Source organism: Ichthyophthirius multifiliis (genome assembly GCF_000220395.1).
Source record: "Ichthyophthirius multifiliis unplaced genomic scaffold scaff_1120509251321, whole genome shotgun sequence".
In the NCBI taxonomy this organism is placed as follows: Eukaryota; Ciliophora; class Oligohymenophorea; order Hymenostomatida; genus Ichthyophthirius; species Ichthyophthirius multifiliis.
The window spans coordinates 153105-168915 of NW_004085988.1; the positions used below are offsets into that span (position 1 = coordinate 153105).

A 15811-nucleotide genomic window follows, 5' to 3' on the forward strand; every position below is an offset into this window, starting at 1 on the left:
AATAAAATAATAAAAAATATATAAGAATATTTGTTAGATTTTTATTAAATATTATAAAATAATTTTTCTAATTGAATTTTACTTAAATTGTTTTATGTAGATTATTATGAGTTTTAATGAACTTTTTAATTATTTTAAATATTGTTTTACTGAAAATTATTTTCTTTACTTTTATCAGGTTTATTTTATTAACTTTTCCATCTTTATCCGCTTTATTAAAGTCTTTAAAATATACTTAAGTTAAATATTACAATATAAAATTATTAATAAATTACATTTTTTATTACTATATTTAACTTTTTAATAAAAGTAATTTTTAATCAATTTAATTGCTTTAATCTTCAACTTTTTATAATACTATATTTCTTCAATTATATCATTTTAAAAATATTCAAAAATTAAAATAATCATATTTTTATTTTATTTTTGAAATACCTTCTTTTAATACTTTTTGATTGCATATAATAAATTTTTATTTTTTTAAAAAAAGAAAATTATTTAATTAATTTAATATAAAAAAATTAAAAAAAAAAAAAACCAAATAGATAATATAAATAAAAAATACATTATATTATAAGCTAACAATAAAAAATAGATATTAATTTAAATAGTAAAATAGTTTTAATAAATAGGTAAGAATCATATATTGAATAATAACAAATTTAAAGAATAAAATAAAAATATAATTAATTAAAATAATTAAATTTAATTAATAGATATTTAAAAGAAAAAATTAATTAATATTAATCAAAAAAAAAAAAAAAAAAAAAAATTATATATATTTTTTTTTAATAAATTATTTTTATTAGTTTAAATAGAATTATAAAAAAACAAAATACACTTACAAAATATTTATTTTTTTAAAAAAATATTTAAGAGAAAATAAAAAATAAAAAATTAGTCTCCTAAATAAAAAAATCTTTAATGATTCTTTTATTTTTTGCTTATTTCTCTTATAAATATATATCCTCTTTTTTCATTTTGCAACAAAGTTCTTTAAATGGGCTGCTTTTTTGGATTATAAACTTGCCCAAGTTTCTCCTTTTCTTTCATTATTGAGTTTAGTTACAGCTTTACCAGAAGTTCTTTTTACTTTTCTTTTTAATTCTTTGTAAGATCTTCTAGTGGAAATTTTTGCGGGTAAAATTTTAAGTTTTCTGAGTCTTGCAGCAGATTCGTATTTCAATAAATATTGTTGATTTTCATATACTAATGCAAATCCAGTTGATTTTCCACCACCAAATTGAGTTTTGAATCCATAAACAACAACGTTTCTATCGTCAACTTTAAGGCTTTTGGCTAAAATTTCTTTAACTTTATTACGAGAAACGGTAGCTTCACCAGGGTGTAAGACATCAACAACCATTTAACGTCTATTAAAAAGGGGATTTACTAAAATTTTTCTAGTTCTAATTTATACTGACATTTTTTTTTTATTTTATATTTTTTTATTTTATATATATATTTTTTTTTTTTTCCTTTTTAATTGCTATTTTTATTATTTATTGTTTGCTTTTATTTTATACTATGGATATTTTTAGTTTTTTTTTTTTTTTTATTTTTGTATATAAAGATTAAATTTTTTAATAAAAACTATATATATATATATAAATTTTATATATTGCCTTTTATTAAATTTTAATAAGTTAATTTAATGTTGTAATAATGATAGCTTTCTTTTATATTCTACACTTTATATATATATAAAGAATTATCAGATTATTTTGAATTTTAATAAGCTATCAAAATATTAAATTTAATAGTATATTTTTTTTTGTTTAAATAAAAAAATTAAATATCAAATAAGTTCAAAAAATAAAAAGCCTGTGATTTATTTTTTAATTCTATTTAAATATTTTTTGTTATTTAATACTTTTATATATAATATATAAATAAGAAATAAATATCTTTTTTAATATTTTTATAAAAAAAAAAAAATGTATAGTGCATCAAATAAAAATTAAATTTTTAAAACCCTAAAATATTATGTTTAAAAACGAAATATAAATGAGTTCAAAAGATATGTGAATACTAATAATATTTTAGATAAATCTTAAAACTATAAACCAGAATAAGTGACTGAATTAATGAATTTATTTTTAGAAACATAAATATATGAAACTAAATATTGGAATAATTTAAACGAAATAATAATTGATAAATTATAATAAATGAACATAGATTAACTAATAAAATCAGCCAATATTTATTCATAGATTAATGAAAATAGAATAGACAATAGTTAAATAAATATAGTTTGGAAAATTATTTAAGAACAAATTATTTATTTAAAAGATTAATTATATTAAGAATAAAACATAAGTCCAAATATAGGATCTTTGATGTATTCATTTAATAAAAAAGATAAAGGCGATAATGTTCTATGGAAAATGTAAAAATACAATATTTTTTCGTTTTTTATTTAAAATAAAAATAATAAGTTTAATTGATATATTCTTTAAAAGCATTAATATTTTAGATGAAAGAAACATGAGTCTTTCAATATATTCACTATCAAAAAGAAAAAGCCAAATAACATAAGAACATTTAATATAATTATAATAAATTCCAATTGAAAAAGTAGCACAATATTCATTAAGAAATTAAACTTTAATATTATACAGTTTTACTAATCTAAATATAGGATCTAATTAATTATGGGAAGAATTTGAAAAAATATTCATAAAGCACAAAATGGATGATTATTATAAAAAAGATATAACTTAAGTTGTATATTGCTTTTCATTAAATAATAGAGGAAGTTTAGAATTTTGGGATTATATGTATTAAACTATACTTTATAATTAAAAAAAGTTAGATTTAATCGCATTTAACTCAATAGTACACTCATTATAAGTCGCGTAAAAAGGGTCATTAGAGTTTTGGTAAAAAGTATCTTAATATGAAATAAAATCAAAATTAATAGATTATTAAAATATGAAAAATGCATTAAGCTATTTTGATGAAATTTTATATTTATGTAAAAGCTATGATAATTTAATTTTATATTCATCTTCTATTAATTATTAAAATCTTTTAAAAATATTTTAAAAATTCATTGAAAGTTAAAATTGTAAATAACTCATTTTGTAAAGTGTTGTAAGAATTTAATATCATTAAAAGTTTTATGAATTAAAACCTGATTTATTAAAAGTTAATATAGTTAATATTTATTTAGAAAAAATTCAAAACTCTAAAGATTTCCTTTAGTTATATATTGATTTTAATTATATTATTTTTTCTATTAATATCCAAAATTAGTTTTAGTCTTAATTATAAAATGCAAATTAAATGCTTATTTAAAATTTATAAAAATAAAAAAAACTAAAAAACTTTACAGAATTCCTTATTTAGTATATTTAAATATAACCTAATGCCCAAATCATCCTTAAGAGCATTAATTAGAATTATTAAATTTTATTTTTGAAAATATACATATATTTCTTAATTAAGATTATGATACTATAAAATGTTTTTCTTTTACTGCTTAGCATTTATCTGAAAATGAAATAAATTTTAAATTTCTTCTTTAAAAATTTCAAAAATAATAAATTATTGATCCATTAAAGCATTTTCTTTTATTGAGTATAATTTCTTTTAAAAATAGCATAGGAATTCTTAAAGAATAACTATAAAAGTTATTATAAAATAAAGAAAAAATATCTAATTTATAATAATTTGATTATTAAAAAACAATTCAATAATATGAAAAATAATATAATGATTTTGATTTTAATTAATTCTAAGAAGTATTTGATAAATTGTTCTTCCAAAATAAATAAAATTTTAAATTATTTTTTTAGAAAAAAGAAAAATGTGCAAATTAAAAGGAAATCGAATAATAATAGTATGCCGAAGAATTAAAAAAAACTCAAAAAAATGTATTTTAATGAATATAAAATATAAAGATAAAAATAATACTATAAAATAAAAATATAAAAATAAAAGTATAAACATAGTATCATATTTTAAATTATAATTATACATATATTATTAATTTAATTTTGTTTTGTTTTATTTTGTATTATGAAAATATTTGTTAGAAAGAAATAAAAACTTAGAAATTAAAATAATTATACAGTATAAATATTTTTTGTAATTAAAACGAAAAATAAATATTGTTTTTTATTCTTTATATATATATAAACATTATATTATAAAATACAGAAATCGAATTATAAAATATATTTATATAATATTAACTTCTAATTATAAAATATATGTATTGTCTATTAAAATAGATTACGGAAATAATTATAATATAACACTTTCGATAATTTATTATTTATTGAATTTCATATTAAATAAATATAAACATTTCATATATTTTGAACTTAAAATATATGATATTTATTATATATTGAAACTATTTTATATTAATTTAAATAAAATTTTAAAATAAAAAAAGTATAAAATAAATTTAAAATAATTATAATAAATAAAATATTTATTAAATATAAGATAACCCAAAAATTTATAATTTTATTTTAAATGACTACATATAACTCTTTAAAAAAGTAAAAGCATTAATTTTTTAAAAAAAAACATAAAAAATAAAAAAGATAAATGATAGTTTGTGATATTAATTAAAAATAAAAGCAAAATACATAACTTAAAAAAAGCCTTATTAACTTAACAATACAAACCTATAAAATAATAATATAAATGCAATAAATAAATTAGATTATAATTCTCAAAATTATTAATAAAAAAATCCAATAACACATCTAGGACATACTGAATTAATTCAAAAATAATAAAAGAAAAAAACCATGTTTTCTGATGTAGATAATATTCGTAATCCACCACCTTAAATGGAAACAAGAAAATCAACAAATGCAATTTATGGCTATTTACAAAAAGAAACTTAATAAAAGATTGGAAACCAAGTTAAAAGTAAAAACATATATTAACAAAAAAATAAACAAATAATTAATTGTAATAAATTATTATAATATTGTAATCTAATAGAAAGTTAGAGGCCAAATAAGCTGAACATTATGAAGTTTTTGAAAAAAAAGGTCTTAAAAGAACTTAAATTAATGTAGGAACTACATCCTCTACCAATCCTTTACTTGGTTGTGAAACTAAATTTATAAAATAAAGAAATTTATAGAATGTTGGAGTATCATTTATATTATATTTTAAAAATTACATAAATTTTTAAATAAGGATTAACTTATTTCTTATCAAACCTAATTTCTTTCTTAAAATAAATTTATTTTACCTTCTGATAGAGAAAATAATACAAATAATAAAAGAAAATATGATTAAAGTAAATTTTTTTCATCAAACTACTAAGATTAGAATAAAACAAGACCTACAGTCCCAGTTAAGTATTCTGGATAAGAAGCTAAAAATTTATTAAGCTATGAATATGCATTGCCTTATAATAATCATAAAGTATATATAATTTACATTATATTTTTTAAGATTTTAATTTGAATTTTTATTTAAACTATTATATTTTTTTATTATATATAGGAAGTAACTGGAAAAATAAATAGAAATAATATTCAATAAAATTATAATAGTGTTAATTAAAGTAATAAAAAAATATAAATAATTAGTCTAAATTTATAATATTCTTTATTAATAAAAAAAGCAACATTATAATGATTTTACTTATTTTAAGAAATACTATAATAATTATTTTTCAATAAATATTAATTTAATATTATTTAAAAAAAATATATTTTAAGAAATTTTAAATTTTTAACACACACAAGCACACATATATATATATATATATATGAAATTTTAATAAATAAATATAAATTTTAAATTACTTTTATAAATATTTATTTATGTTTATTTTAAAACAAAAAATAACAAAAATTATTTTTTTGGAAAAAAAAAAAAATGAATAAAAATATTGATTTAAAATTTTAAAAACTAAAAGAATTACTTGAAAATACAAGTGAAAACCAGTTACAAATAAAATTATCTGAAAATGAATATCTTAAATAAACAATATTATATAATAAATTAGGATGTGTCTATTTTTAATCCCAATTATTTGAAAAGGCAAAGATATTTTTATTAAAATCATTACAAATAAAAGAATAAAAATTACCAGAATTAACCTATTCAAACATACATATGAATTTAGGAAACTTATATGCTTAAGAAAGAAATTATTAAAAAGCAATTGAACATTATTTAAAAGTAATAGAATAATCGACTTTTAATTTATAAAATTAAAATAAAACATATGAAAAATATGAACTTAGTAAATAATTAAATTCTTTTGAAGCTTTTGTCGATTCCCATACAAATTTATGTATATAACTATAAATTATAAAATATAAAAATAAAAAAAATAGCTGTAATGTATATCTAAATAGGAGAAAAAGAAAATTCAATAAAATATTGTTTGAAAACTTTAGAATTAAACCCAGAAAACATAGAAAGTAAAATTAATTTAGGAGATATATTAAGATAATTTGGAAAATAGGCAGAAGCAATAGACATGACTTGGAAATGTATAGAAAGTTTTTCAAAATAATCCTTAAATAGAGAATATAAGCGTCCAATATAAATAGATATATAAGAATTAAATCAATAAAATATTAAAAGCAAAACAAATATTAATACAAATATAATCAACATAATATGTGTTAAATGGGGAACTAGATACGATTCTGAATATGTAAATAAACTTTATAGAGGAATAAAAAGAAATACTACAAAACAATATTTCTTTTATTGCTTTACTGATAATAATGAAGGACTAGACTAAAATATAATTCCTGAAAATCTATAAGAAAACTGGCCTAAATGGTGGGGAAAAGCGACTTTGTTTTCTTTAGAAAGCCAAGATCTTTAAGGTGATATGAACTTTTATATAGATTTAGATATGATAATAACTGGAAATATAGATAATTTATTAGAATACTAAGTATATATTTTTTTCAAAGAAATTATAGATTTATTATTTTTTAAAAAAGGGAAATTTTGCAATTTTAAATACAGGCGATATTGCTTGTGAAAAACAACATAAAAATGGATATAATAGTAGTATAATAATTTGGAATAAAAAATGCAACTAATTAAATTAAATATATAATGAACTTAAATAAAATTATAATATAATTACCAAATTTATTGTTAGATTTGATTATTGGTTAGAAATGAATATTTAAAATGCCGATTTTATATAAGATTTATTTCCTGGGTAAGCTTCTGATTATTTAAAAGAGTGTTAATAATAATTACCTTAAAATACTAAAATTGTTTGTTTTCCAAGAAAACCTAAACCTGAAGATTATCCTTCTGAATGGATTAAATAATATTGGATTTGATGGATATGTAATCTTAAAAATTTGTACTTATTAAAAAATTAATACAGAAATAGATTATATAATTAATTTAATTTATTTAAAATTATAGTATCTTTTAAAAAAAAAAATTGCCTTAAATAAAATATATTTTATAATAATTATATATATATAATATTATAAAAAAAAGAAATAAATAATTTTATATAATTTAAAATATAAGCTTAAAATATTAATATTCAAATTTATAATTGAATTTTGTTTTTGTATTTCATTAATATTTAATAAAACTAAAATTAAAAAATGTAAAAAAAAATAAAAAATATACTAATATTAAAAAATAATAAAATTAAAAAAATAAAAATAAATGTATTTTAATAAAAAATATTTGTAAATATAAAATATAATTAAAATAAATTAAAAAAAATATTTTATAAATAAATTTAATATTGAATATATAAATAATTTTATTATAATAAAATATATATAAAAAAAATCTATCAAATACATATAAAAAATAATAAAAAATTTTTATTTTAATATTAAAGAAATAAATATGCTTTTTTTTTAAAAAAACATATAAAATAAAAATAAATAACTCAAAATAAAAATATAAAAAATATATTATAATAATTAAAAAATAGTAAATAGAATAATAAAAATATTAAAAATAATATTAACAAAAAAATATTAATCATTTTATATTAAATATAAAAATATATAAATAAAATTATAATATTAGTAATATTAATAATATTAAAAATATTAATAAAATATATAATATAAATAATATTAATAAAATTAATAATATTAATAATATTAATATAATTTATAATATTAATAATATTAATAATATTAATAATAATAATAATAATAATTATAATAATAAAAAAAATATTAATAATATTAATAATAATTTTATTATACTTATTATTGATATATATATTATTTTAAAATTAATAAAAATATAAATAATATTTGTATTATATTAAATATTATTATTATTTTAATAATATAATTAATCATTATTAATATAACAAAATAATATTAATACATAAATTTAAAGAATTATATAATTTTCTTTTTTTTAAATTAAAATTATTATGTTTTTTAAAATTTTTAAAAATAAAAAAATAGATTTTTTTTATTTTTTAACATTCAAAAAATGGTGTAAAATATCTAATTTTAATAATATAATATTTATATATTATTATTTATTTAATAATTTTTTGCTTTAATTATATTTTTTTTTTAATATAATATATTAATATTTTATTTATTTTTAATTTTTCAATAATTTATGATTTTTTTTTTTTAAATTAATATATTATTATATTTAAATTTTCTAAATATTCCACTTTTTTTCTATTTTTATTTTATAATAATTTTTTTAATCTTAATTATTTATTTAATTTTTGTTGTTTCATTTAATTATTTTTTATTACTATTCATCAATTTATTTTTATTATTATTTTTTTTTATTTTATTTTTAAATATATTTTATTTTAAATTTTAATTTTTATTTGATAAATATCTTTTCTTTTAATAAATTATTTTTAATTATTCATTTTTTTTATAAATATTATAAAGATATTTTTTAAAATTAAAATATAAATTGATAGATTAAAACATAAATATTAAATAAAAAAATAAATATAAATAATAAAATTACTAAATATATATTTTTTTCTAAAAATTATCACATATATATTTTATAAAAGTGTATCATTTATAAATTATTTCTATATTTTTCAGCTTGTATTACTAAAATTTTATTTAGAATTAATTAAATATTCTAATGAATCTTAGCCTATGCTTTTATTTTTTCGTTTTTGTCTTTAAAATACTAAATCTATAAACTTGTAAACATTAAAACAATACAAATACCTCCAATAATAGTTTTATTATTATTCCATTCATTATTTTTGTCAATTAAATAATATATAGCATTTACAAACCTATTTGTACCATAAAAAATAGGTATAATAATGTTAGAAAAATCTCCAAATTTAAGTAAATCAAAAATAAGTACAATCGGAACTCCGATTTCATATATTGATTTTATACTTGATTAAAAGAATCCAGTAAAAAATAAAAAACATAATCATTTATTTTTTATTAGAAAACAGCCAAAAAATAAGAAATTGTTAATCCAATTAAAGAAATATATGATATTCTTTATATAAAAACTTAATTATATACGTCTAATATTTATCCATGAAAAATAGTTCCTAATATTCCTGCTATTGCGTAAATTAAATTATAATAATATTGAACATTTTTATCTGTGAAAAACTACAAATTAATATCATCAAAAAGCAAACTTATAATTTATAAACAAATAGATGATATTATGAAAAATATAATTGATTTTATATATTTAAGATATTAAAAAATAATTAATTTTTTGTTTATTTTATTTATATTATCTTCGCCTATTATGCTTACTTTTTAATGATAAGAGTCTTAAAATATAATGTTTTTTAATATTACACTTTGCCTTTGTAATTTTTTATTATTTTCTTAAATTTATTCTTCTTCACTTATTCCTCCTAAATTAATAATAGAAGGTTTTCTTTAAATTATTAATCCTAAAAAAGTACAAATAAATAATTATATGAAAATAATATGTGAAATGGTATTATCTTTGGTTTTTGTTTTTTGTTTAAAAAGTAATATTTTTATATAAAAAAATATATGAGTTTTACAATATAATTAATGTGTATTTCTTATATAATAATTGTTTTAAATTGGTATTATTATGATTAAAAACTAATTAAAATAATAAGTTATGCCGACATATATTATAAGTTTTTTATGGCTAAACCAATTTTTCATCATAATTAATAATTTTCCATATAATATAGATCTACATAAAGCAAATTAAATCAGAAAAATTATTCTTTTATTTTTTTTTTTATTATAATTTATAAATACTTAAAAATATATTGATTATTTATTACTTTATATAAATTTTGTCTAAAAAAAATTCAATGTCAAATATAAACCATATAAATATTAAAAATTATATTAACAATGTTGATGATATGATAAAAGCATTATCTTTCATTACTATATAAGGAGCAACCGTAAAAAAAAATAGACCTTCTAACATATAATAAATAATACTATATTCATTATTTTCTTTCGCAGATTCTTATGAATAGTTAAAAATTAAAATTAATGTTAAAATAATTTTAGTTTTTTTATAGTTTATAAAAAAATCATATACATTGAATTAAATATATTAACCAATGAACTGATTAATGTGAACAACTTAAACACATTCCTACAAATATACCAACTAATATCCTGTATACTTAAAGTTGTTTAAATTTATGCTATTTTAAAACTGAAGATTTAAAAGAATCCATAATTAAAAAAATAAAACAAAAGTTGATTTTTATAAATTAAAATAAGAAATATAAAATATTAAATATTAATATAAATACATAATATATTAAATTTTAAAAATAATAAAAATTATACTATAATAAAAATATAAAAGTTAGAATAAGAATAAAATATTTTATCAATTATAATTGATAAAATACATTTAAAATTTTATATATAATTATCATTTAGTAATAGGTATAAATAATTAATAATATACATATTATATATGTCATTTATAAGAATTAATAAATTGATATTATTTTTAATATAATTATATTTTATTTTTTACTTTTTTATTAAAAAAATAATATAAACAAAAATATTTTTAATAAATATATATATATTTTTTTTTTAAATGTCAAAAAAATAAGTCAAACTTATAATTGAAAAGCTCAAAGCATTAAATGCAAAGCCATAAATAATAAAGGAAATCGAGGAATGGACAAAACGCAAATAATAAAATTTTATAGATGCCAAAACGATAAGTTAAGAGTTAGTTAAAGTATTATATTTAACAAAAGATTCGACAGAGCTAAGTAAATAAATGCAAACACTTATTAAAAATTTGATAGATTATCTTCAAGCAAATACATATAAATTTAGAAGAATAGCTTTGTTTTTATGGATTATATATAATTTTTTTAAAATAATTTGCTTTTTATCAAAATTTGATAATATTGAATTAATAAAATATTTATTAAGATATTTAAGATTGCTTTATTTTTTTAATTATTTAGGATATTCTATAAAAAAATCAATTACTAGTTTTAGAATGTTTGAACTCTAACGATAAATTTTAGTTTTATTTTTAGTAAAATAAATATAAATATAAATAAAAATAATTAAATTATATATATTTATTATATAAAAGATATTATTTATTGAAAATGTTATTGATTTAACCCTTAAAATCTGGAGAAAAATTAATTAAATGAATAATTCATCTGTTTAAGCTAAATATTGCTATAAATTTACATTAATAATATTAGGCTATATATATTTAAAGGAATTAAAAAATTAAATTAAAAATTTAGCAATATTTAATGAAAAGATAATTGAATTTGTTATATAATTAGCAAAAATTATTTGAATTAAAATTATAATCAAAAATTTTATTAAATTCATATTTTTTTCAAAATATTTTTAATATTTTATTAAGTTATTTAATCGCTTAAAATAAAGCCAAATAATTATATAATCTATTTTACTTTTTTTAGGATTAATTATATTTTATTTTTAAAAGTTTCAATTATGAAAACATAAATATTAATTAATTAACTAAAGAAATAGTTTATATTAAGACGATTTTTGTTTATTTTTTCATTTAATCTAGTTTCTTAAAAAAAATATATATTTTAAAAAATATAGTGAGCTAAGCTCAAAAAATCATAACTCTTAGTCTTTTGAATATTTATTCATCTCTATTGAATTTTTTTTGTTATAATTTAACAAAAAAATCAATAAAATCTTATTAAATTATATTATATTTTTACTTATTTTTTTATTTAATATATTTTTCTTTAAAGTATTCATTAATTTAAGGTTTTCTTGTTATTTTTTCTAACATACTTATATTATTTAATATAAAAAATGACTTAAAAAATAAAATATTTTCGTTAAAAAAATTATATTTAAATAAAACTATATAAATTAAAATATTAAAAATATAAAAAATCTTAATTTTTATTATTATATAATTATTTTAATATCAAAACTTAAAAAATTAATATCTTAAAAAATATATATATATATATATAATTAAAATAATTATTTAATATGGAAAACATACTCAAAAAAATAACTAACTTAATTTAAGAAAATAAAAAGACACTATTAATAGCTACAGCAGCAGGAGCAATATCATATGCATTATACCATGTAAATAATTAAATGCAAAATATAAATCTTTTAGAAGAGAAAATAGAAAATTGCAAATTAAATATCAAATATATAAATGTTTAAGGATATTAAATTTACGATATAGATACTTTGTGTGATATTTAATTAATTTTAGTTGAATTAGCAATTCCTGAATTTTAAGAATTTGCTTTACAAAATAGAAAATGTATTTGTTTTAACAAAAAAATGTTTATTTAAATAAAAAAATAAAAAATAGAAAGAAGAATAACTTTAAAAAATGGAAATAAAGAATAATATTTTAATTTTTTAATTAGTTATAATGAAAAAATGTTAAATTTAATAGGAGAATAATTAAAAAAATTAGAAAAATATGAAGTTTTTACTGAAAAATAAATGAGTTTATCCATTTAATATTTTATAAGGGACCCTAAATATTAACAAACAATTTTATAATCATTATTAAGATTAAAAAGTTCTATATAGACAACTAAAAAACTTTCAATGGTAGACGGATAATCAATATTGGAATATTTAACATAATACGTAAATTAAAAACCTTAAGATCTTATTGATTTTGTAAAATATAATGTTAAATAAAATTCCAAAACTTACGGTTAAATATATCCTAATGCAAAAACATTTCTTTTTGATATTTTGTATTTTAATTATGGGTTTGAAGAAGAAGACTATTTGCAAAAATCTATAACTTAAGAATACAGTGAAAATACTTAAACTTAATTACTATAAAAAGCATTTACATAAACAATATATGATTTTATTGAATAAAATAAAAATATATGATTTTTATTTATTTATTTATATATAATTTTAATCAAATTTTTATAAAATTCGATTTGTTTGTTTGTCTATTTTTTATTTTTTATTTTTTTATAATAATTTATATGTTTATTAATTATTTTATTATTATATATTATATATTATATATTATATATTATATATTATATAAATATATAAATATATAAATATATAAATATTAATAATTATAAAAAACAAAAATTATTATATTTTATTTAATTATTATAAAATACATTCATTTATTTTAATATTTTTTATAATAATTTAAAAATATTAAATTTTTATTTGATACATCGTTTTATTTTAAATATCATTTTAGTTATATATTTAAATATATTAAATTTATAGTATTTATATATCTTAATAAAAAATTATCACTACAAAAATAGTCATAAATATTATTAAATTTTTGCAATTTAATAAATATTTTTAAAATATGTATTAGCAGGAATATAATATATATAAAGGAAAATCAAATAATATAAAATTTTTAAAAATATATATAAATATTAAACAATTTTTTCTATTTTAATAGTATTCAATCACTACTAAGTTTTAATTTGAATTATTTTTTATCATTACTATTTATTAATAATTTGTTTTCTGAATTAAGACTTACGCTAAAAGATGATTATAATTCTTTCTCAATAGTAGATGAATATTTCATATTTAATTCTTAAAAAATCGTAGAAGGCATTTAGGAGCTAACAAATTAATTAGGAATAACTTCTTATAAAGTCTTAATAAGAATTTGTTAGCAATTGATGTCTTCACTAATAATTTTAATGAATTATATATTTTTCTATGTATTTTTTCTTTTTTTGCAAAATAATATATTGATTTTAGCATAATTTTAGATATATTTTTAATACTTTGATTTTTAATAAAAATGAACGGAAAACAAACCGAACAAGCATCTAATTCATCATTAGCCATTTTTAAACATTTTAATATCGAATTTTGAATTTACTATACTTTATTTTTTCTTTTTTCTTCACAAATCTTACAATGAATTATACTATATATTAATAAATTTCCACCATGAGTGCAAAATAATTGATTATAATTTAACTTTTTGAATCTTTTTAAATAATTTTATATTTCTAATTCTAAAGATTTTCCGGCTAAATCAAATAAAAATCTTTATTAATTATTTTCTATTTACATATTCTCGTTCATCACATTTACTAAGATATCAGAATTATCAAAGGCACAATATCCAGAAAGAATTTAAATTTTGATTTCTTCTATTTATGATTCAGCTAATATTTCGCAGTGTCTTTTTCCAGATATAACATTATTTATTTATTTTTATCCTTATGTTAAGCATAGGTTTCCCATTATTTTTTTTTATAATTTATTATTATATTTCTTTAAAAAAAAAGGGAAAATAAAATAATATTGTAATAAAAATTTTATATATATGAATATAAAATTATTTAATGCTTTAAATAAGAAAAAGAATAATTTTTATTTTAGTATTTGCTGAAATAATTTATTATTATTAAATAAAATTTTTAAAATAATAAGAAAAATATATTTGATATTTTAATAAATTAATCTCTATATAAAATAATAAAATAAAAATTATCATAATAGTTTATATTAAGAAAAAAAATATTGATTTTTTTTATTATTTTAATAAGTTTAATAAAATAATAATTATAAGTAGATATTTTTAAATAAATTCATAAATAATCATTTAATTTGTAATTTTTATATAATTTTATATGATATTTATTTTAAAACATTAAGAATATATTAATAAAATATATTTTTAATTTATATATATATAAATAATAAATAATATTATTTAATATAAGTAAAAATAATACATAAAAATCAATTTTATTAATTTTATATTAATATATAGAAAAAAGAAAGCAAAAATAATTATATATTACTAAAAATATATATAATTATTCTTATTTTATATTTATAATTAAATGTTAAATTATATTTTTTAACATATAAATAAATATATTGTAAAAATATTTTAATTATGGATTTTAATTTAAAAATTTATATAAAATAATAATAAAAAATATTTAATCTATTTTCTATTTTAATATTCTTTTAGTTTAAAATTAATTATTCTAATTAAAATTTAAACTAATAAAAATGATAAAAATAAAAAATTTATATATTTAAAATTAATATTTATTTTAAAAACTTTAATATCTAAAATAATAATGAAAAATTCATATGAATAAAAAGATTGATATATATATATATAATTAAATATATGTATATATATATTTATATATAAATAAATATCTGTATGTTTTTTTTATATATTTTTTTTCTTATTTATATTAAATATTTAATTTGTATTTTTTTTAATTAATCTTATTTTTTTAATTAATTTTTTTTCAAAATTTTAAATTATTAAAACAGTTTGAAATAAATATAAATATTATATATAATTTTTATATTATTTCGAATTTACAAAATATTTT

The 15811-nt window shown here is 14.0% G+C and overlaps 2 protein-coding genes across 2 annotated transcripts, besides 27 other annotated features; one reads left to right on the plus strand and one right to left on the minus strand. All coding sequences in view use genetic code 6, as the record gives it.

Moving 5' to 3' along the window:
- The first annotated feature begins 670 nt into the window (after positions 1-670).
- Positions 671-714: a microsatellite.
- Positions 715-780: 66 nt separating this feature from the next.
- On the minus strand, positions 781-1455 carry IMG5_181340 (hypothetical protein). The gene has a single exon (XM_004027501.1). It carries the CDS (start codon positions 1424-1426, stop codon positions 977-979), a length of 450 nt encoding a protein of 149 aa, XP_004027550.1. The 5' UTR covers positions 1427-1455; the 3' UTR covers positions 781-976.
- Positions 1426-1476: a microsatellite.
- Positions 1429-1459: a microsatellite.
- A 2416-nt stretch (positions 1477-3892) lies between the features above and the next one.
- Positions 3893-3946: a microsatellite.
- Positions 3893-3954: a microsatellite.
- Positions 3895-3954: a microsatellite.
- Positions 3955-4382: 428 nt separating this feature from the next.
- Positions 4383-4450: a microsatellite.
- A 1412-nt stretch (positions 4451-5862) lies between these two features.
- On the plus strand, positions 5863-7304 carry IMG5_181350 (hypothetical protein; the record flags this gene model as incomplete). The annotated part of the gene is made up of 3 exons (XM_004027502.1): positions 5863-6283; positions 6327-6901; positions 6951-7304. 3 exons carry the CDS (start codon positions 5863-5865, stop codon positions 7302-7304), a joined length of 1350 nt encoding a protein of 449 aa, XP_004027551.1.
- Positions 7305-7571: 267 nt separating this feature from the next.
- Positions 7572-7637: a microsatellite.
- A 248-nt stretch (positions 7638-7885) lies between these two features.
- Positions 7886-7956: a microsatellite.
- Positions 7957-7998: 42 nt separating this feature from the next.
- Positions 7999-8195: a microsatellite.
- Positions 8004-8197: a microsatellite.
- A 272-nt stretch (positions 8198-8469) lies between these two features.
- Positions 8470-8594: a microsatellite.
- Positions 8483-8539: a microsatellite.
- Positions 8494-8543: a microsatellite.
- Positions 8595-8734: 140 nt separating the features above from the next.
- Positions 8735-8771: a microsatellite.
- Positions 8736-8805: a microsatellite.
- Positions 8760-8791: a microsatellite.
- A 100-nt stretch (positions 8806-8905) lies between the features above and the next one.
- Positions 8906-8949: a microsatellite.
- A 1740-nt stretch (positions 8950-10689) lies between these two features.
- Positions 10690-10753: a microsatellite.
- A 2701-nt stretch (positions 10754-13454) lies between these two features.
- Positions 13455-13502: a microsatellite.
- Positions 13459-13542: a microsatellite.
- Positions 13493-13542: a microsatellite.
- Positions 13497-13531: a microsatellite.
- Positions 13543-13671: 129 nt separating the features above from the next.
- Positions 13672-13716: a microsatellite.
- A 1845-nt stretch (positions 13717-15561) lies between these two features.
- Positions 15562-15611: a microsatellite.
- Positions 15574-15620: a microsatellite.
- Positions 15574-15635: a microsatellite.
- Positions 15636-15811: the final 176 nt, after the last annotated feature.